General features: G+C 36.5%; 1 protein-coding gene across 4 annotated transcripts; it reads left to right on the top strand.

The window, feature by feature from the left end:
• The first annotated feature begins 8,360 nt into the window (after window positions 1-8,360).
• On the top strand, window positions 8,361-9,803 carry LOC109163867 (VQ motif-containing protein 25-like). Of its 4 annotated transcripts, none has more exons than XM_019312578.1 (2): window positions 8,361-8,774; window positions 9,467-9,803. In XM_019312578.1, exons 1-2 carry the CDS (start codon window positions 8,469-8,471, stop codon window positions 9,536-9,538), a joined length of 378 nt encoding a protein of 125 aa, XP_019168123.1. In that variant the 5' UTR covers window positions 8,361-8,468; the 3' UTR covers window positions 9,539-9,803. The 4 variants fall into 4 exon arrangements, with proteins under 4 accessions (XP_019168123.1, XP_019168121.1, XP_019168124.1 ...); XM_019312576.1 differs by having other exon boundaries at window positions 8,361-8,775; window positions 9,456-9,803; XM_019312579.1 differs by having other exon boundaries at window positions 8,361-8,775; window positions 9,429-9,803.
• Window positions 9,804-22,045: the final 12,242 nt, after the last annotated feature.

Genomic DNA, 22,045 nt, shown 5'->3' with positions numbered 1-22,045 from the left:
AAAGTACGGACGCATCGGGAGTGACATGGTTCGTAGCCCCGGTGTCTGGGAACCATTGATGCGGCCCGTCCGAACCGCCATCACCCGCCGAGTAAGCCATATGCGCCTGAGGACTCGGAGAAGAAACATACTGGCTCAACCGACAACAAGAGAGGGCAGTGTGGCCTTGGCTATTGCAGAGCTGACAGCGCACTGCCTGGGAGCGCCCTCTGCCACGTCCCCGTCCGCCGCGCCCACGACTGCCACCACCGAAATCACCACTGCCGCGTGACTGACCGCCAGTCCCCCAACCACCGCGACCTCGCCTCGCTGCCATAGCCACCGAAGCACCACCATCATCAGCACAGATGAACTCCTGCAACACCAAATAATCAGACAACTCTGTTAAGGTGGCCGATACTCTGCGAGTCGGCAACGGTGCAGGTTTGCCCATATTTAGTGTTGGTTCCACTTCGATAGCTTCGTCTTCTAAATTGTTTTCTTTAAATAATGTGTTGCATGTCCCCGGTCTTTCGTCTTCGTTGTTGTCTGTTCAGAAATTCGCTAAAGATAATAACGTCTTTTTTGAATTTCATCCGTCTTGTTTTTTTGTGAAGGATCGTTTGACCAGGGAGGTACTTTTTAAGGGACATGCTTCCGGGGGGTTATATTCTTGGCCATCTTCGTGTTCCGCGCCTACTGCGTATGTTGCTCGTGCGTCTTCGTCTGTTTGGCACTTGCGGCTTGGTCATCCACATGCTCGTGTTTTGCGCCAAGTTTTGCAATTGTCTGGTGTTAGTTCGTTTAATTCTAGTAGTTTGTCAAACATTTGTTCTGCTTGTCAATTAGGGAAATCTTCCCAATTCCCTTTACCCCGTGTTACTTCGTCTAGTACTCATGTTTTGCAATTAATTTATACGGATATTTGGGGCCCTGTGCCTGTTGTGTCCAGAAATGGGTACCGTTATTTTGTTCTGTTTGTTGATGACTTTACTCGATATGTTTGGTTTTATCCTATGCGCGTTAAAACTGACATTTATTCTATCTTTGAGCGGTTTCGGTCACTTGTTGAGCGGTCATTCTCCCGCAAAATTATTTCCATACAGTCTGATTTAGGGGGAGAGTACAAGAAGCTCCACTCTACGTTCTTGTCTCTGGGTATTCGTCACAGGCAGTCCTGTGCGTATACGCATGAACAGAACGGTAGTGTGGAGCGTCGGCATAGGCATGTCGTTGAGACTGGGTTGGCCTTAATGGCTCATGCGTCTGTCCCTACTCGTTTTTGGGATTATGCGTTTGAGACCGCTGTATATCTAATCAACAAAATGCCTACCCGTGTTTTGGGAAATGAGTCTCCTCATTTGCGTTTACACCGTTCTCCACCGTCATACTTCTTTCTGCGTGTGTTTGGTTGTCTCTGTTTTCCGTTGCTTCGTCCGTATAACCGTAACAAACTTCAGTATCGGTCTGCTCCTTGTGTTTTTTTGGGGTATCCGGATTCGTTTCGTGGCTATCGTTGTCTGGATATCATCACTAATAAGGTTTTCATCTGTCGTCACGTGCGGTTTGATGAGTCTGTATTTCCGTTTGCTTCCTCTTTTGATTCGCGGGTTTCAGGTCCGGCTCCGGAGGTACCATGGGGTGTTGCCCCCGTTCCAGTTGCTCGCCCCACTGTGGTTGATGACGTTGTTGAGTCACCCGTGTCTGATTCTGATGTTGTTGCAGGTGTTTCTGCGTCTAGTGAGCGCACGGTCACGGCTCCTGTGTGTGGCCGGTCGCGCCGTGCCGCTAGGGCGGCTTTGCCCCAGTCTCATGTGATGGCTACCCGCAGTAAGGGTCCTACTCAGCACGTGGCTTTGGTTTCTACAGTTGACAATTCTGATCCGTCTTGTTATACTCAGGCAGCCTGGCACCCTGAGTGGCGTGAAGCTATGGATGCGGAGTTCAATGCCTTGCTTCAGAACTGCACTTAGTGGTTGGTGCCCTATACTCCAGGTATGAATGTTGTTGGCTGCAAGTGGGTCTTCAGGACAAAGCGGAAGGCCGACGGCTCGATAGAGCGTCACAAGGCGAGGTTGGTGGCTAAGGGGTTTAATCAGGTGGCTGGCCAGGACTTTTCTGAAACTTTCATTCTTGTTGTCAAGCCCACAATAGTTCGTCTTTTACTCTCCCTCGCCGTGTCCCGGAATTGGGTCATTCGTCAGCTGGATGTCCATAATGCATTCCTGAATGGCACCCTTGCTGAGACTATGTACATGCAACAGCCGTCGGGTTATGAGGACAAGGCATCGCCTGGTCATGTCTGTCTTCTTCAGCGATCTCTATATGGGCTTAAGCAGGCTCCCCGTGCTTGGTTCACACGGCTGCACACTTTTCTGGTCTCCATTGGCTTTGTTCCTTCTAAGACTGACGTTTCCTTGTTTTACTATTCTCATGGTGGCGTACAGCTTTATTTTCTCGTGTATGTGGACGACATTCTGGTCATGGGGTCGGATTCAGCTCGTGTGACGGGGCTTGTGGCTCGGTTGGCGGCGGAGTTTAAGATTCGTGATATGGGGGCTCCGTCCTTCTTTCTTGGGATCGAGACTGTTTCTCTGTCCGGTGGGATGTTGCTCTCTCAACAGCGGTATATGGCTGACATTTTGAAGTGCGTCGGCATGATTGATTATAAGCCTGTTGCTACTCCGGTGTCTCTTACAGTGTTCGATGACTCTATTTCGGCTCCCTTTGATGATCCTACTCAGTACCGCAGCCTGGCAGGGGCGCTTCAGTATCGTCCAATTACTCAGCCGGACTTGTCGTATGCGGTGAACCGGCTGTGTCAGCACATGCACGCTCCCACCACGGCGCAATGGGGCATGCTGAAGCGGGTGTTGCGGTATGTCAAAGGCACTCTTGACTTGGGTCTACTTGTCAGGCATTCCCTTTCCATTGATATTCATGCGTTTTCGAACTCGGTTTGGGCCAGTAATCCAACTGATCGTAAGTCAACGAGTGGGTTTGCTGTCTATTTAGGTGGCAATCTGGTTTCTTGGTCTTGTCGCAAGCAACGCACAGTGGCCCGCTCGTCAACAGAGGCATAATACAATGCCTTAGCGGATGTATCTGCAGAGGTAATCTGGCTTGTGTCGTTGCTGAGGGAGATTGGTTTGCCTCCGACATTTCCGCCCAAGCTGTGGTGTGACAACTTGGGCGCCACCTATCTCTGCGCCAACCCGGTGTTTCACGCGCGAGCAAAGCATGTGGAGATTGACTACCACTTTGTTCGTGATAAAGTTTCCAAGAAGGAGATTCAGGTGCATTTCATTTCCACGAAGGATCAGTTGGTTGACATTTTCACTAAAGCGCTTCCGTCTACCCGGTTTGGTTTTCTACGTGGCAAGCTTAATGTTGCAGCTAGTCCACCTTAAGCTTGAGGGGGAGTGTTAGGACTGCTAGTTGTAGTCTACTAGGACTCTTCCTCTTACTTCTATATCTCTATTGTACAGACCTTCTGTTATGTTACTTCTGATAATCTAATCCCCATCCACCTTACATGAATTTTCTGGCTCTGCCCCTGTGTTTAGGTGTAATTCTTGATGATTTAGATGAATTGAATTATTTTTTGAGCATTTAGATTCAATGGGAGCTAATGTGAAGCTATGGCAATGGAGACAACACCTCTTGGAGAGGCAAAGAGTGATGCTTTCAATAGTTTTGATAACATTGGCAAACCAAGGCAAAAATTGAGCAAAATATCAAAGATTTGAAATTCTCACACAACAAGACCACTGCTCTGTATTTCAACCATATCTCAGCTTGGGAATGTCCAAATCAAGTGATTCTTGAGTCATTGATTGTTAGCTAATGTGTTTAGGTGTAATTCTTGATGATTTAGATGAATTGAATGATTTTTGGAGCATTTTAGATGCATGTAGATTCAATGGGAGCTAATCTGAAGCTATGGCAATGGAGACAACACCTCTTGGAGAGCCAAAGAGTGATGCTTTCAATATTTTTGATAACATCAGTAAACCAAGGCAAAAATTGAGCAAAATATCAAAGATTTGAAATTCTCACACAACAAGACCACTGCTCAGTATTTCAACCATATCTCTGTTTGGGAATGTCCAAATCAAGTGATTCTTGAGTCATTGATAAACCAACTCAAAGTCCTACAACTTTTCTGTAGGCTACAAAGGCAAATTCAAAGGTTTCATTGGTGAAAAAATTCCTACAAGTCAAATAAGTTGCGTAGAAATTCTCTCTACTAGTAGGCATAGGATTAGCCGCGATCGTGCTTATGCCCAATTGCCCATGACACATTCGAGTGTGCATTCTTTTCCAGGCATGGGTTCTTCCTTGGCCGTGCCCATACCCATGCATGCCTACCTTGCTGTGTTTGTAATTATGCCTATTTTGAACATTTTATACACGGTTTCGACTCATACTCAAACCTTAGTTATTTTTCACCTTTCTTTTCATATTTTTAAGTTAGATTATACTTAGATTTAGATATTTTAACATTTCGGAGGCTTGTGATCAAGGATCTGAAGCTTGAATTTCATCATTTCAATTAATAAGGTCCATTTCCCTATCATCGATCTCTTCATTTGCAATGTTTATGCTTTAATTTATACTTGTGTTTTTACTTAATATGTGTGGAAATTTAGTTTATGGACTTGAGTTAGGTTGTATTATCCATCTAGATGTCATATATATTCTTGATTATTGCATAAAGGGGATTTTTTGTCTATCCAAGGTTCTTGAGTTTATGAACGATTTGTATTTGTATCCTGTTGTAGAACATTCATTAGCAAACTTGTGGAGGAATTTTATCTACAACAAGAGTTGAGTCAAAATTCCAAGTCACTCCATGCATAAACCCTATTTATTTATATGAAAATAGGGGAAATTGAGAGTTTTGATTCTATGTGTGCTTGAAGAACTTGGAGTTGGTACATTACGAGAGCAGTGCAATTCCTTGTTTTAATCCTTATTTAATTTATTGATCACGAGAGTTGCGTATAGACTAGGATTTCTAAGTGCATCCCCTTGGTTCCTTAGTTGTGCTATTTTCCTTTAATCCTTAGGTTGTGTTATGCATCTAGGAGATAATGCTCCCTACATTAAGTCATATTTCCTTATTTCATGTTTATCTTTTGTGTATATGTGTTAGTCTTATTTTGTTTAGTCTTAATTGCTCACTTTTATTTATAGATGGATTAACTTTTTGTTAATTTTATTATACTAGTGTCTAATTGCTTGTGATTGCATACTACGTATCATAACTCCCAATCCCGAAAAATGACATAACACGCGTACTTACCTAAAAAAATATCGTACATCATTTGTAGACTTGGACTTACTTTTAATACACCATTTAGAATTGTTATTTGTTCTAAGTTATTAGGTGAACAAAGAGAAGTATATTATTCTTGATGATCTATTGGACAGTATTTACAAAAATTTTCTAGACGATTTGAAGAGAGGCAAATTACAATCCCTCGCCTCTTCTTTCATGGGACCAAGAAAAAAAGCTAAGAAAACTTTTGCCAAACACCTCAAGAAAGATCGACATAATTATAGAAACATATAAATAATCAAAAATAATTAAATAGAATGATAGTTAGCCTATAAGTTAATTTTGATTTATTTGACCATTATTAGCTATTTGACTTAGTTAAACAATCAATATGAGTGTTTGATTAATTAGTTGTTTGTAACAACTTATTTCAAAATGTTAAAATTCAAAAAATTGTTCAAAATAACTTTTTCGATCAGTTTTTTGAGAAAGTCAGTTTGCATGTAATCAGTTATCAGCTAACAGCTAATTTACCAAACACTTTTCTACAATCAATTAATGTTATCAATTAGTCAAATCACTAACTCAATCAGCTAACAACTATTTACCAAACACCCCAGTGTACTTACCTTAATCCATGATATTCATAATGCATGATAAACTTATTTTATTGTATTTGATTATCCCTTAATTGCTTCTTAATATGCAGAAATTAAACTAGGTATTGGTGAAAATTCCGTGAGGCAGAAGAGAAGGTTAGATCCGATCCAGTCTTAGTCTAACCATAAATCCATAATTTCAGTTACGTTACCTGCTACAACATAAACAAGAACTCTAAAACGTATAGACTATCTTAATAAAATATTAAAATGAATCAAATAAACTCCCTAAATCAAGCAAATATTATAATTAAGTCCCTAAGTGAAAATAAAAAATAAAACAAAGCCCCGTCCAAACCCTTCATATTTGCAAAAAGTAAAAATAAAAATAAATGTGCCATTGAGTCATAATCTTACATATTAAACATGTTATCGCTGATTTTATGTGTACTTTAATTCAAATGTACATGGTGGTGATTTGGAGCATTAAAATAAATTAAAAAAATTATTTATAATATTTTTAATTTTTAAAAGTAAATAAATAAATTGAAACATCGGACAAAAATAGCCATAGTTGTCTATGTTTGGCACTGTACTCCAGTACTCCAAGATAACCATGGCTATTATCTGGACTCTAAGCTATATGATCTCCCTCGTCTTAAGTCCAAATATAAACCTCTAACGATTTTAAGATTCATCTTAATGGCAGGTCAAGTCACCATTGCATTTGAATAAAAGTATATATGGAAATTTAACCATTTTTAATTCAACAGTAACCTACTAAACAATTGTTAATAAAACAGATCCTTGAGAAAAAGAATTTACAAAAGAAAATATCCTCCATTAAGTTATGATTTATATATGGAACAATACACTTGTTCAAGATTTAATTCAGGATATATACATCTCTGTATTTGTATTAAGATTGATTGAGTTTGTACTTGTACTTAGACTTAGTTAGAGATATGATACTGACACACATTGAAGACTGAAGACCAAGGCCTAAACAAATTATCAAGACAAGTTCATAAGATATTTCAAGAAATTATTTTGTTACAGAATAATCCGAAAGATGAATATAAAAGCCTTGACAATCTTCCAACAGTGCTGACGATTCAAGAATTACTCTATAAAAATTTCAGAAAATAAAAGGGTTGTTTCAAGGGGCTTAACGGAGCAACTTGACGATTTTACATTCATATCAAGTTGGATTTGATCTTTGATGATTTCGGGCTGTTACCACAAGAATACAACTCGGGAGATCTGCAGTTGAGGGGAGACTCAACTTGCAAGATCGGTAGATCTGGCCTTCACCAATTCTTCAAGAAGTTTCTTCGTTTTTAAAAGGCTATGGAGTAGCCAAGGAGAGTGCTTTGCATTAATCATTGTGTTTGGTAAAACTTTGATGTTGATTATGAATGAAGAATTGGCCTGGGCTACCATTTCTATGGTGCTCCAAAATGTAGGAATGATTATTCTGAACTAGGTTAACAAATTAGTTACTGTGTTCTTGTGTGTTTTTCTTGATTGCGTATGCTATTTTCTATCTGTGTGTGTGAATTCGTCTATGAACTACTGGCTGAACTAGTTCATTAACTACTTCTCTTTAACTCTATTGTGTATAGTGTTTGTTAGTTATTAACAAATTGATTAAGTATTGATCTTGATATTAGAGTTACCCCTGCTAAAATTCAACAATCATCGAAGAGGTGATCGACCAAGTTGATGAAATACGATTATTATACCTAAAGGTCATGAGGTTGATAATTGTCAACACCCTTTCAATCAAACTTGTTGAATTGTATCCGTGTTCATTCTCAAATAGTAGTTGCGAGTTTCTCTCGTCACCAAAAAAAAAAAAAAAAAAAAAAATCATTTTTTATAAAATTAGTAAAGGCATGGATGGAGTTGATTTCAGTTAACCGTACAATTACACTATTTATTCGACTTTTTTTTTTGAAGTATATAAATAATTGTATATTATTCTAACAATGTTAGAAGTGGTCGGGAGCGCATGAAGGCATAAAGTGTGAACAAAGTCCAAAATTGTTTATACTCAACAACTCCAAGTGTGGATCGGGCAGAAGATAAATTAAATGTTTGGCCTTCATTGGTCCCAACTTTAAGTCCACGCATTCTCAAACACGTACTGACCAAATACAGAATACGACTATTGACTTTTCCCTAGCCTGTGTAAACACATTATTGTACGTAGTAATTAAATGTGTCGTCACACATTATTTTATGACCAACTACATTTCAGTCAATCTTATCAACTTTTCTTTAATTCCGTTACATCTTCAACTAGTGAGACAAATATCAATTATGTCGATCTTCAATTCGTGTGAATTTATATTATATACTACACAATAATAAGACAAGAAAACACTGCTTTGAACAAGTAAAAATTTTTATGTTTACACAGTCGTCACAGATACATCATACATATTACACACATATAAAGCCTTCATCGAATGCAAAATTTCAGGCAAACAGAAAACATTCATACATATACCATAGGTTCATAATTGAGCCATTAATTCATATATGTGTGTTTCCTGTGTATGTCTCATTGATAATTAATTTCGATCAGTCGTCACAAAAAAATGAGGCCGTCGTCGCAAAAAGCTGCTTCTTCATCTTCATCTTCTGAGGTATCCATGCACAAGGGCTGGCCACATGCAACCACCAAGGTGCAGGCGAAGCCGAAGATACGAATCGTTCATTTGATTCCGCCGGAAGTGATAAAGACCAGCGTCCATGATTTCTGTGAGATTGTTCAAAGGCTTACTGGGAAACCTGCAGTGGATGGAGGAAGTAGAGGTAGTAGCTCTAGCAACCGCCGCAGAAGTTGTTGCACCATGCAGACTATTGGAGATCCTCCTATGTTGCAGAAGGATTATTGCAATAATGGTAAGGGAAAATTAGATGGTGGTGATAGATATATTAGAGACGGGTCCAAAGTAAATTAACCTGATGAGGCGGATCAAGACAAGCTTGACTTCCCCGTGGCCTTAGGCGGCCAAGGCCGAGCCCAACGCTTGGCCACGGCAGCCAAAGGCCGAGCCCAGCGCTCGGTCTCGACAGCCAAAGCTGAGCTCAGAGCTCGGCCTCGACAGCCAAAGCTGAGCTCAGAGCTCGGCCTCGGCTAGTCAAGGCCCGGCCAATAGGCCAGGTGGAGCACATGGATGTGGTCAAAAGGGTGTAATTGTCCACTTTTTTTTTTTCGTGGGCGGTTACGAGGTCAAATTAGTATAATTCATTAATACAAAGTTTGTCCAGGGATCGAGTCTCACCAGCGGCAGTGTGGGAGCAACCTCTCAAAGTGAGGGGGTTCTTTGTGCGCAGTGAGCACGGTCTAGCCTCTGTGGTTCATGTTCAGTTGAATTACCATGATTTACATCCTCCCAAATGATCTGTCGGGTCGGGATGTGGGGAGACCTTAGGGTTGGGGTTCAGCCTTTTGAAAGAAATTAGTATAATTCATTAATACAAAGTTTGTCTTCCTAGCTTAATATCTGGTCTTTATATATTTATTCCTTAATTATTGATTTTTGTTAATTCTGACCCCTCGTGTTAATTAATTCAATCAGGTGGATTTTCCGGTGGTGGTTGGATGAATGAGGTCTCTATGCAAGATTTGGCTCAATTCCCTTTAGAAGTGGAAGACATATAATAGATTATGTATTCTCCAAACAGACAGCAGATTAGTTCTATTCTATGGTAAGATATATATATATATACATACAAATCTCCTCTCCGGCCAAATGATCGATAGATGTCCATATAATATGCGCCTTACACCGTTGCCAATTTTCTCACCATCGCCAGCTTAAAAACACATATGTTCGCACCTCTGTATCCCTTCCTTCACCTGTGATCAGATCTCTGTAGAAGAACTTGTTATGAAAAGTATCTTTATGGAATTAATTAAACAAGTCCCAAGATCTCACATTAAACCATAAAAACACGTAACAAATTATAATGCAGAAGCATATCTAAACTCATGATAGATGTTCTGCTGGGAGATGTTAAACTTAGAGCTTCCTCATGAGTTGGGGTTTTCGGCAAATTATATAATGCACCGCGCCTCAGACATTAGAGTGTGTAAACTGACACTGTCAAAACGACGTCATTTTATTTAATGAAAAGAAACAGAATATTCGCGAAAAAATAACTTTGTTCTTCAGTTTCATTTTGTATACACTGCAGTTTCAGTTCAACACAACTACAGTTTCATTTCAATATAACTACACTTTCATTCAATATTTATACACTCAAATATGTGAAAATGTTATTTAATTTTATTTTATATACAGGTACTATAATTTCATTAAAACACAACTACATTATCATTTCAATATAATTACAGCTTCATTGTACAATATACACTCAAATATGTGAAATGTTATTCAGTTTCATTTTATATATAGTTATATACTGTAGTTTCATTTCACCACAACTACAGTATCATTTTGATATAACTGTAGTTTCATTTGATAATATAAAAATAATATGTGAGACAGTGTCGGCTTAGACACACTGTAGTGTCTGACGCGCGGTGCATGATTGATCATGCACCGTGGTACATGATATAACAGCCGGGGGTTTTCCCCGCAGTTTTATGTGGCCCAGCATCAATCGTGGTCATTATTTGGTTGACCCACCATTTTACTATCTTATATTTTAATTATTATTTTTTATTTGTTTGAATTATAAATTTATAATTGTAATGAAAATTAGTTAAAATAAGCACACATGCATTTAATTAAAATGATAATTATAAAATTAAAATTAAACAACTAATTGCTTAAAAATTAAAACCAATTACTTAAAAATTAAACTACAAAGTGGTTACAAATAAATTAAAGTGCATAAAAAATTAAAATACAAATATTTAAATTAATTGTCGTTGTTGATCCATATATGTTCAACCAAATTCACACGAAGTTGATGATGCAATTGCGAGTCATGTAATTCAGAATTTCTTTGCAATATTGTTGAAATTCTTCGGTTGATCCTTGTGACGCTTGTTTTGTTGCTCTATTTTCTTCGTCCACCCAACTAGTTACGTTGTAACCAGGACCAGTTTTTAGATTTTTGTGACCCCGTTTTTGTAAATAAATGAGGCACTACGACCCCTACCAAAATTATAAGCGCAATATTTAAAACCAATATCGTAAAATATATGTTTTTTATTTATATATTATTTTTCAATATAAAGAAGAAAAATTCAAACAACTTTGTTTGTTATAAATAAAATTCTAACATAATGCAAACTAGAGATCTTTTATTTAAAAAAGAGATAGATGTCCTTATAGCATTCTTTGACGCAAATTCATCGATCAACTCTTCATAATCTACTTTATCCAAAAGATCATTTTCGATAGATATCATCGCTAATCCATTAAGTCGTTCTTGTGACATTGTAGAGCGTAAGTAGGACTTCAACAATTTCAACGTAGAAAAAGTTCTTTCTGCAGATGCAACAGTAACATAAATAAAAAATAGTTAATAAAATTTGGTATGCAATAACCGCATTAAGATAGCAATCAAACAATTTCAAATCTTTCACAATTTCAATGGGTCCTATTTTTTCATGTCCATATAACTCTATTCTTATTTAACTCCACATACAACTCATCTCCATTAATATCTGAATGTCCATTATGCTTAAGAGCATTTTCAAAACGACTACGAGAAGACTTCAAACTCATATCATCTAAAGAACTTAACCTGTCAGAACTAAATAAGAAACCAAATATTTTCTCATACTCTTGAAATTGATCAAACCTACTTTTAAGAAAAACAATGGATTGATCAACAATGAAAAGAAAATAGTTAACTCTAAATGAATCTTCTGCATGTAATAAAATTTCTAATCATGCATTTGAATTTTCATCAAATTGTTCTTTTATACGGATTTCACGTCTTAGGAAAAACGGGGTCTATATCAATTTTAATGGCAATTTCCTTAGCAGAATCCAAGACATCATTTTTTTTTTTGAAAACCCAAGACATCATTAATAAAACCACTTTCACTATATTTCTCAAAAAAGGAAATCAACTCCTCAATTTTTTCGATAGCAACATCAATAAGCATGTCTTTGGATTACAAGTACTTGCTAATAAAATTAACACGATACAATATATGAAACCATATTACTATAGCCACCAAAAAATTCAAAATCACCAAGCTCATTTATTGCTAAAGATTTAGCTTAACTTCTTACTGAGGAATCACCATCGACATCTGCAACTTGGAGTAAAGCCTCTAGTATTTCTACCATTTGAAATCTTATGGCTTGAACACTCTCAACACGACTCTCCCAACGAGTGGAAGACAATGACTTAAGAGTTAAACCATGTATATTATCTTTCAAAATACCACATCTCTTGGTAGATTTTGCAAAAAATGTATGTATGCGTTGTTGCATAACTCCAAAAAAAATCTTTGGCTTTACTACAAGCATTTGCCATATCACATAGTACTAAATTAAGACTATGGCAACCACATGGAGTATAAAAAGCTCTAGAATTTCATCTAAAAGGCTTTTCTGCACACCTTGATATTTACCTTTCATAATTGACCCATTATCATAACCGTGTCCACGTATATCATAAATATTAAGATCAAGAAAGCGTAATTCATTTTGCTAAGTACTAAAAAGACCTAGTCTAGTTGAATCATTTTACATTCAAAAATCCTAAAAAAAAAAAAAAAGACTCCTCAATGTTAACTTGATGTGTAGAGACATCCACATATCTTATTATTAGTGACATTTGTTCATTGTGGCTAATATCAGGAGTACAATCTAGTATTACAGAAAAGTATTTTGATTGCTTTATTTTTTTTAATATTATATTTCAGATTTCATCGAGGAAGCAAGCAAAGATATTAGTTCATTTTGAATGCTATGACCAAGATAATGAAAGTAAATTTCTTCATTTTTAATATGCCTACTGCATGTTCTTGGATAATAGGGTCAAATTCAACCACCATCTCAACTAAGCCTAAAAAGTTTTCATTGTCATTTTGATACAATTTCTCATTAGTACCACGAAAGGCTAAATTACGTGTGCCAATAAACTTGACAAAAGAAACAATCCTTAACAAAACTTTTTTCCAATGATCTTTCTCCTTCTTAATTAATCCTTGAATTTTTTTTAAACCTTTGACGCAAATCATACCAAGTTGTCATATTTTTAATATGCTACATACATGTCTCATGTTCTCGAAGTCTTTCACCAATATGATCCCAATTACTGAAACCCTCATTTGTTAATTGACCTCTACCAATACCATTTTTAAAGATTTTGCAACAAAAAAAAAAAAACAAAAAAAAAAAAAAAAACAAAACAAAAAAACAAAAAAAACAAAAAAAAAAACAAAAAAAAAACTCTATCAAACTCTTTTGAGTAAACTAGTCATTCTCTATCGCATCTTTCTCCATTTGATAAGACCCTAGTATACAAATTTGCAGTAAATCGCCTAGAAAACTTATCTTTAGGACCTTTTAAAATAGAATTATCTCTCTTAGGACCTTTGATTACTAATAAATCAATCATTTTTTGAATCAAGTCCATCCCAAATTTCTTAGATAAAAAAATCAAGCAAATGAGTAGTTTCACATGAATAATCTTGGCCAACATCACAATTGTTAGTTTCATATGATGAGATAAGGATCACCGTTTCTATTCCCAACACAATTAAGATTACAGAACTGCAATCTAAATACAAAGCGTTAACTATTCCTATTAACTAGGAAAGCCTGAAATAACTAATCTAATATAAGACTAGTCAAAACTAATATTACAAATAATAGCATAAATAATAACATTACTAACACACCCCCTCAAGCTCAAGATTGGTGCGCAACAATGTTGAGCTTGTCACGTAGATCTGCAAAACGCGGTCCTGGCAATGGTTTAGTGAATATATCTGCAAGCTGATCCTTCGTCGAAACAAAATTAACAACCAAGTCTCTCGACGCTACCTTGTCTCGAACGAAGTGGAAGTCAATCTCCACATGCTTGGTCCTGGCGTGAAACACTGGGTTGGCACAAAGATAGGTAGCACCCAGATTATCGCACCAGAGTGTAGACGGCTCTCCCGAGTGTAACCTAAGCTCACGAAGAAGAGAAACTATCCAGGTGACTTCCGCAGACACATCGGCGAGGGCTTTATACTCAGCTTCAGTTGAAGACCGGGCTACTGTGCGCTGTTTCCGAGACAGCCACGAGATGAGATTATCACCGAGAAACACAGCGTACCCACTAGTACTCTTCCTGTCGATCGGATAACTAGCCCAGTTCGAGTCAGAGAACCCGTGAATCGTGGATGAAGTAAATGCAGAAAGGCGCATACCGTATGAGATAGTGCCTTTGATGTACCGTAGTACACGCTTCAATAGACCCCAATGATCACTGGTTGGCGAATGCATAAACTGACACAGCCGATTGACAGATAAGGACAAGTCAGGACGGGTGATAGTCAGGTACTGCAGTGCCCCAACTAGGCGACGGTACTACGTCGGATTGTCGAATGGTTTATCAGACGAAGTTACTGGCTGAGTGACAGCAGCGGGAGTGGCCAATGGCTTGCAATCCGTCATGCCAGCTCGCTTGAGAATGTCCCTCATGTAACGTTGTTGTGATAGTAACAACCCCGTGTCATCTTTTAACGTCTCAATCCCAAGGAAAAAGCTAGGTACTCCAAGGTCTCGGATTTTGAACGTCGTTGATAGGCGTTGTAACAATTGCGAGATGAGCGCAGGATCGTTGCCCATCATTATTATGTCATTGACATAGACAAGTAAGTACACACGTGATGTACCAATAGAGTAGTGAAACAGGGACACATCTGTTTTCGAGGATAAAAAAACTGCAGAAAGCAAAAAGTCATGCAAACGCTTAAACCAAGCCCGTGGCGCTTGTTTAAGCCCGTACATCGACCGTTGAAAATGACACATATGATCCGGATGTGTCGGGTCTTCGTACCCCGGTGGCTGTTTCATGTAAACAGTTTCAGCTAAATGCCCATTTAAAAAGGCATTGTAGACGTCTAGCTGTCGCATAGTCCAGTCGTGTGATACCGCAAGAGCAAATAACAGACGAACAGTAGTCGGTTTGACTACGGGACTAAACATGTCAAAAAAGTCTTCACCAGCCACCTGGTTAAACCCTTTAGCCACAAGGCGTGCTTTGTACCGCTCGACTGAGCCATTAGCATTCCGTTTTGTGCGGAACACCCATTTGCATCCTACCACATTCATGTGTGGCTCAGCCGGTACAAGTTTCCAAGTATCATTATGTATAAGAGCGTTAAACTCTTGATCCATAGCATCTCGCCACTGTTGATGGCCAACTGCCTGTGAGTAACAAGTTGGATCGACAGTCGCAGTCAAAGCATGAAACTGTTCATCAGTGCCCTTTGTTTGGCGCCGTAGCCGCATAACATGTACTCGCTCTTGAACTTGCGGGCGAGCCTTTCGGGTTCGTGCACGCGGTGGCTCAGTCCGAGCCTGAGCCGGCCCCTCTAGAGCCAAGGGTGGTGGCTCTTGAGCCAATTGTGTAGGACTGCTTGTACTAGCACGAACCGTGTCATTTAACACCCCCTCACTCGGTGTTGTTTCATGAGTCACAAGCGGTGCAACAGCCCACGGAGTAGCTGCAGTGTTTGTTTGAGTGTGTTGAACTCCTGTTGAGTCTGAAAAGGGAAAAACAGACTCGTCAAAATGCACATGGCGACAGGTATAGATTTTTCCACTCATTAGGTCCATGCACATATACCCCCTAAAGCTGGGTGGGTAACCTAAGAAGACACACGGTGCAGAGCGATACTCTATCTTATGCCGATTGTACGAACCTGGACTGATACCAGATGAGATAAGGATCACCGTTTCTATTCCCAACACAATAGAGATTACAGACCTGCAATCTAAATACAAAGCGTTAACTATTCCTATTAACTAGGAAAGCCTGAAATAACTAATCTAATATAAGACTAGCCAAAACTAATATTACAAATAATAGCATAAATAATAACATTACTAACACATATAAAGCATCATCATCATTGTTGGGTGAATTAAATTTTCATTCTCTACTCAATATTGTCAATGTCTATATGCACATTATCACCATTTTCAACATTAGAATCATGATTATCCACATTGTTATCATTCTCAATATCAATACCAACATTTGGAATTTCAGAAGAAACTTATGTTGTTTTAATTACAAACTTATCTAATGCTCTACTTTGTAATCGTTGTAACTCTTCAATTTTTTTTTTTGTTTCTTACGTTTTTCATAGCTAGATTCATGTTTTATAATGTCGAGAGCCATGATATGCAAATATGCAAATCACTGATTCAACAATTGAAACCAAACAACATGAACAATTACGACGGAGCAAACACAAAGAATTGAAACAACCTTACGACAGAGCAAACACAGATGATTGAAAATTTGAAACAACCTTACTGCAAAGCAAAGTCAGCAAACACAAAAAATAAATAAATAAATAAATAAAATAAAATAAAAATTGACAATTCACAAAGAGCAAACACATTACACATTTACACATGTAAAATGAAAATTTAAAGTGAAAGAGGAATAAAGGATTGAAACAACCTTGGTCTGCTACGCCTACATAAATACGCAATTGAAGAATGCAGAATGGAAGAATGCCAGTCGCCACACTCGCAGGAAGCCAAGAATGGCAGAACCTAGAATCCCAGATTGCAGAATTGCAGAACGGCGTCGGCCAGAACCCAGCCTGCGCAATTTTGCCATGGACCAGCCGACCACTCTAACAAGCCTGCGCAATTTCGCCAATTTGCTTTGTGACTTCGTGTCTTCGTGGACGACTCATAATAGAACTCTTCATGGATGAACTGACAAAGACGACGAAGACAAATTGAACTCCTCTCACTCTCTCAATCCAGAGTCCTCTGCTAATCGCCAATGAAAACGAAGAATCGAATTCAAAGAGTCGGAACTCGGAAGAGACGAACAATAGAACATCGATCATCAGGAAACAGTGTTCTTTAATTAATTACCGTGTTAAATTTTAATTAACGTTGGAGTCTTGGGGAAACTGATTTGTTTTAGACATAGTCTTTTAGGAGTAATTGCCTTTTTTTGTTTTTTTTTTTTTTTTTAATTTCTTAACTAGCTAGGTATATTGAGCTCTCTAAATTGAGGGCCCTGTGCTATAGCCCAACTTAATGGGTAGAAAAAATGATGGTCAATTTTTTAATCAAATGAATGGCTCAGATTAATAACATTTTAACTTTTTCTTGTGATTTCCTAATTTATTCTTAATTATATGATTATCCGTTAACTTTTCCGTTAAATATTATCTCTTCTGTTAACTTATGTTAGTTCACCGGTAACTTACTCATTTCTTTTAATAAGAAAGGTCTCAGGTTCGAACCACATCCCAATCAAAGTTAGCATAATTAGTACTATATTTTACTCTTATTAAATTAAATAATAATTTAGTAGCTACAAAAAAAAAAAATAATACATATGCATTTCTTTAATTTAGAATTATGTGTCTACAATGCCTTTATTTAAAAAAAAAAAAAATTATTCATCATCAATAAATTAAATAAGAGAAATAATTTCATTAGTTATATTGTCTTTATTTTTATCCAATGTAAAAATATTCTTTACATCCAAATTCATCAATTGATTATATTCACTACATTGTCTTTTTTTGTGCACTATTTTTAAATTAAATATCAAAACTATAATACAAAATAATGCTATATATTTATTTACCAAGTATTTTATTAATACGTACCAAGAAAAAATTAAAAAAAATATATAATTAAGCCAATCATATTAACTACTTGAGGGATTTGCTAAGAGAGTATTCAAATCACACAACAAATTGAAGTGTGAAACTACCTCGCAATGTCCTTGGTTGACAATCCACAGTTAGCGGTTAGCATCAGCGGATTATATTAGCGGATTTGACCAGTGAATTATATCAACGGTTGGTAAAAAGATATTTGAAAAAATTAACTGTTTAGATTAACATGTAAAATGACCTAAGGGAATAATAATAATAATAATAATAATAATAATAATAATAATAATAATAATAATAATAATAATAATAATAATAATAATAATAATAATAATGGTTTTAAAAAATAAAACTAATGATAATAATAATATAATTGTTTAAAAAATACAAATAATAATAATAATTTAATAAAAGAAATAAAATTAAAAAAAATTAAAACATATGGGGAGCCGAACGTTCGGCTCCCTTTTTAGTTTTGCCACTCTTTTCACATCGGTGGGAAAAGTGGCATGGGAGCCTTGAGGCTCCTTTTTCAATTTAAAAATTAAGCTTGTCCATCCGTTGATGGGCCAAACAGTGAGCCTGCGAAACTGTCTCTTGTTATTCAATGAGTCGAAATGGCTATATAGTATTTTTTTTTTTATAAATATAAAGGTGTTTTTGGCAAAATCATTCTAAAAAACGCTAAGTGAAAATATTGTAAATTACAATGTTTGTATTTTCAGTGGTTTGGAACAAATTGTTGCTTCAAACTGTTGAATAACCAAATACTTTCTTTAGCATTTTGATCGTTGGGTTACATCATATTTACCAATCGTCCTATCTTTGGGTTACATTATAATTAAAAATTTTAAATTTTTACTACATCTAAATTCCTTAAATTAGGAATTTCTTTATCCATAATAATTTATTCAACAATAATGGGGTAACTAAATGAACACTGGGCAAAACACCTAAAGAACTGGTACCGTTGATTCATTCATTGATCTTGTATATATGTGCATTCATTAAATATATTAGAACCATTTTCAACAAAAATACTTGGTTACTATTTAAAAAAATTTTAGGGTGCGTTTGGAAACCCGGAAAATGATTCCCTGAAAATTTTTTCCAAGTTTTCAGTGTTTGGCAAGAGGGGGAAAATGAGGTCAATGGAAAATGAAGCATTAGTCAAAGGAAAATGTGTATGTTTTAGGGGAAAATGACTTCCCCTTTTTTTTGGGAAGTCATTTTCCAAGGGATGCACATGCAAAATTTTTTGAGTCTAATTTTTTGCGGGCTTTTGCGAGTCGGCCCACTAGACCTGCAAGCTAGGGTTCATGCAACCAAAGTCCGCCCCATGCGGGTTCACGGACCTCATTGAGCGGTTCGCGAAGTTTTTTTTTTAATTCAAAGTTAAAAAATAAAATAAAGTCTACAAATAATGTTAATTTTTTCGTATTAAAAAATTAAAAATAAAAGTTACATTTTTTAAATTGTTATATATATATATATATATATATATATATATATATATATATATATATATATATATATATATATATATATATATATATATATATATCAAAAGAGTGCTATTCACAAAAGGATTTTATCAAAAGTAACAAACATTTAAAATTTTAAAGTATTCATTTCTTTTCATTTTCCTACTCATTTTCGGGAAAATGAACCAAACACACAAAGATAATTTTTCATTGTGTAGCCAAACACCAGAAAGGAAAATGTTTTTTGGAAAATGACTCATTTTCCAAAAAACATTTACGGAAGTCATTTTCCGGGTTTCCAAATGCACCCTTAGTAACAATTATAATGAATCTCCTATATTACATTGTATTCATATACTATGAGTTACATATTTAAATAAACAATTTCGACATTAAATTACTTATGCATGAACTTCTCATATATGATCTTGCATTGATATACTTTCAAATATTTATTTAATTATAAACATTGGGCTAACTCATTCGCGCAAGCGCATGTAAAACTAGTTTAAACTATAATTATTATTAAATTCAAATATGAATTGAGCTTGGATCAATTAATTAATTAATTCAATAACCCAACAACAAATTTAATTGGGCTAATTAAATTAATTTACTTATCATGACCCAATAATAATTAAATTGGTCTAATAATCAATCTCAAAATTAAGTCCAATAATAACTTCATCGACCCATTCGTCGGATTCAAAATTTCTATGTCTACACTAGCTACACTAGCTACTCATATATGAAAATTGAAAAGTAAACACAAATTGAAATGCAAGCCATTACAAATTTACAAGCATAATTGAGTTGAAGTAAATGTAGAGTAAGTAAAGAAGAACTTAGCTTTGATATTGAGAAATTGGAGATACAATCTTCAAATGAAAGTAAACCGGAATTACAAGCTGAAAATCACTTCAAATCTTCATCAATCTTGATCAATTACAAGAAACAAGGGTGTTTGTGAGGTTTCTATCCAAGTAAATCCTAGAGAGAAAATGAAAAATGGAGAGTGATCTAAAAATAACCACTAACTTATTTATACTCTCAATTCGCGCCAAAATGAACAGATTTTAAACATTCTGGACGCGTGCTCATGATCGACCTCACGCTCGTCAGGTCGATCATGAGCTCTAGGCAAGCACGTGGCTTTCAACCCTCATAATGGACCACACAGTCGTGAGGTCCATTTTGAGGTGCTGAACCATCTCACTAATGTTTGGACTCACAGACCGCGAACATCAACATCAACATGAACTCAATAATTCGCGAGCTGGTTCAGCAACTCGCGATGGACCTCACAGTCATGAGGTCCATCGTGAGGGCTGAAACCAACTCTCTAAACCTCGGCCTCACGCTGATACACATGCTCGTGAGTGTCAACTGTTAAATAATCCTTTATGCGCTATAACTTGAATGCGGAAGCACAATTAACAATGATCGCATGTAAATCAAATCAATCAACTAAACAATGTTCATGATCATGGATTTTTAATTAAATAGAAAAGATAGAACTTACTTGGTTCCATTGAAGATGTAATCTCTAAATTGAATGAATCAAGAATATAATGTTTCACCTCTTTGATCCATATACCTTAATCACCTCCTGATGATACGGAGACTAGAAAACTTAGAGATTTGAAAATTGTGTTGATCCCTAGAGTTTTCCTGGGTATTTATAGATGTGGTGAGAAACCCTCTTTCAAGAGGAATGGGGAACCTCCTTTAGGAATAGAAATCCCTTTAGGAATGTGACCTCCTTTAGGAATAGAAATCCCTTTAGGATTGTGAAACCCATAACCTTATCCATTATACATCTTTTAACCCTTATAAACTTAAATTTTAACAGAATGAGAGGGAGGAAATTTCACCCAGTAATTCCGCCTTTACACATCACTGATCATCAACGTGAGTACCTTATGGAATTACAACCTTTATTATATAAATCATTGTTAGGAAATAATTATTTCTAACATTCTCCCACTAATTCATATGAGCATGACACCTTAATTATATGAATCAACGTTAGGAATAAATTATTTCTAACAATCTCCCACTTGATTCATATATGCGTGACTTTACAATTTTCAATCCTTAATTTGAGCTCACTTAATATGAAAATGCAAAAGTCACCACCTTATCGAACTTTATTAACCGAATCATGGCGGTTACAGGCCTGACATAGCGTCCCACTCCCTTCTATGTATTACAGTTAATAAGAATTCGAACCATAATAATAAGGTAAAATCCGAAAGTACCTTATTCCTTATGTCTTAAACAAGACCATTGTTATCACTTCTGAATTATGCATAAACAAGTGATCAACATCAACCATAACAAAATCAAACCTGAATAGATATCTAAGAGTATCATCAACCTAATGTGCTATCAAACATAAATCCATACATGTATAGCAGAGTTAACCGTTATACAAGGACTTTACCAGTATGCCCATCCTTCCAACATGGCCAATGAAGGTCGTGGGCGCCAATCCCTTAGTCAACGGATCCGTGATCATAAGATCGGTGCCAATATGCACTATTGATACTCTTTTTGATTTTGTACCTTCTCCTTAACAGACAGAAATTTCAAATCCATGTGCTTGGCACCACTAGTAAATCTGTCGTTCTTTGAGAAGAACATGGCTGCTGTATTATCATAATGAATCCTCAATGGTTTGGTTATAGTGTCGACAATGCCCAAACCATAAATGAAATTATGCGGCCATGATTATTGAATTGTAGCCTCAAAGCATGCTACAAATTCTGCCTTTATAGTGGAAGTAGCAATGACAGACTCCTTCACACTCATCCAAGATATTGCTCCATGAGCGAGTGGAAAAAATATTCGAATGTGGATTTTTGGGTATCCA

This window comes from Ipomoea nil, unplaced genomic scaffold (genome assembly GCF_001879475.1).
Source record: "Ipomoea nil cultivar Tokyo-kokei standard unplaced genomic scaffold, Asagao_1.1 scaffold3047, whole genome shotgun sequence".
NCBI lineage: Eukaryota > Viridiplantae > Streptophyta > Magnoliopsida > Solanales > Convolvulaceae > Ipomoea > Ipomoea nil.
Note: the sequence above shows the minus strand (reverse complement) of the source record. Positions and strands in the feature narration are given on the sequence as shown.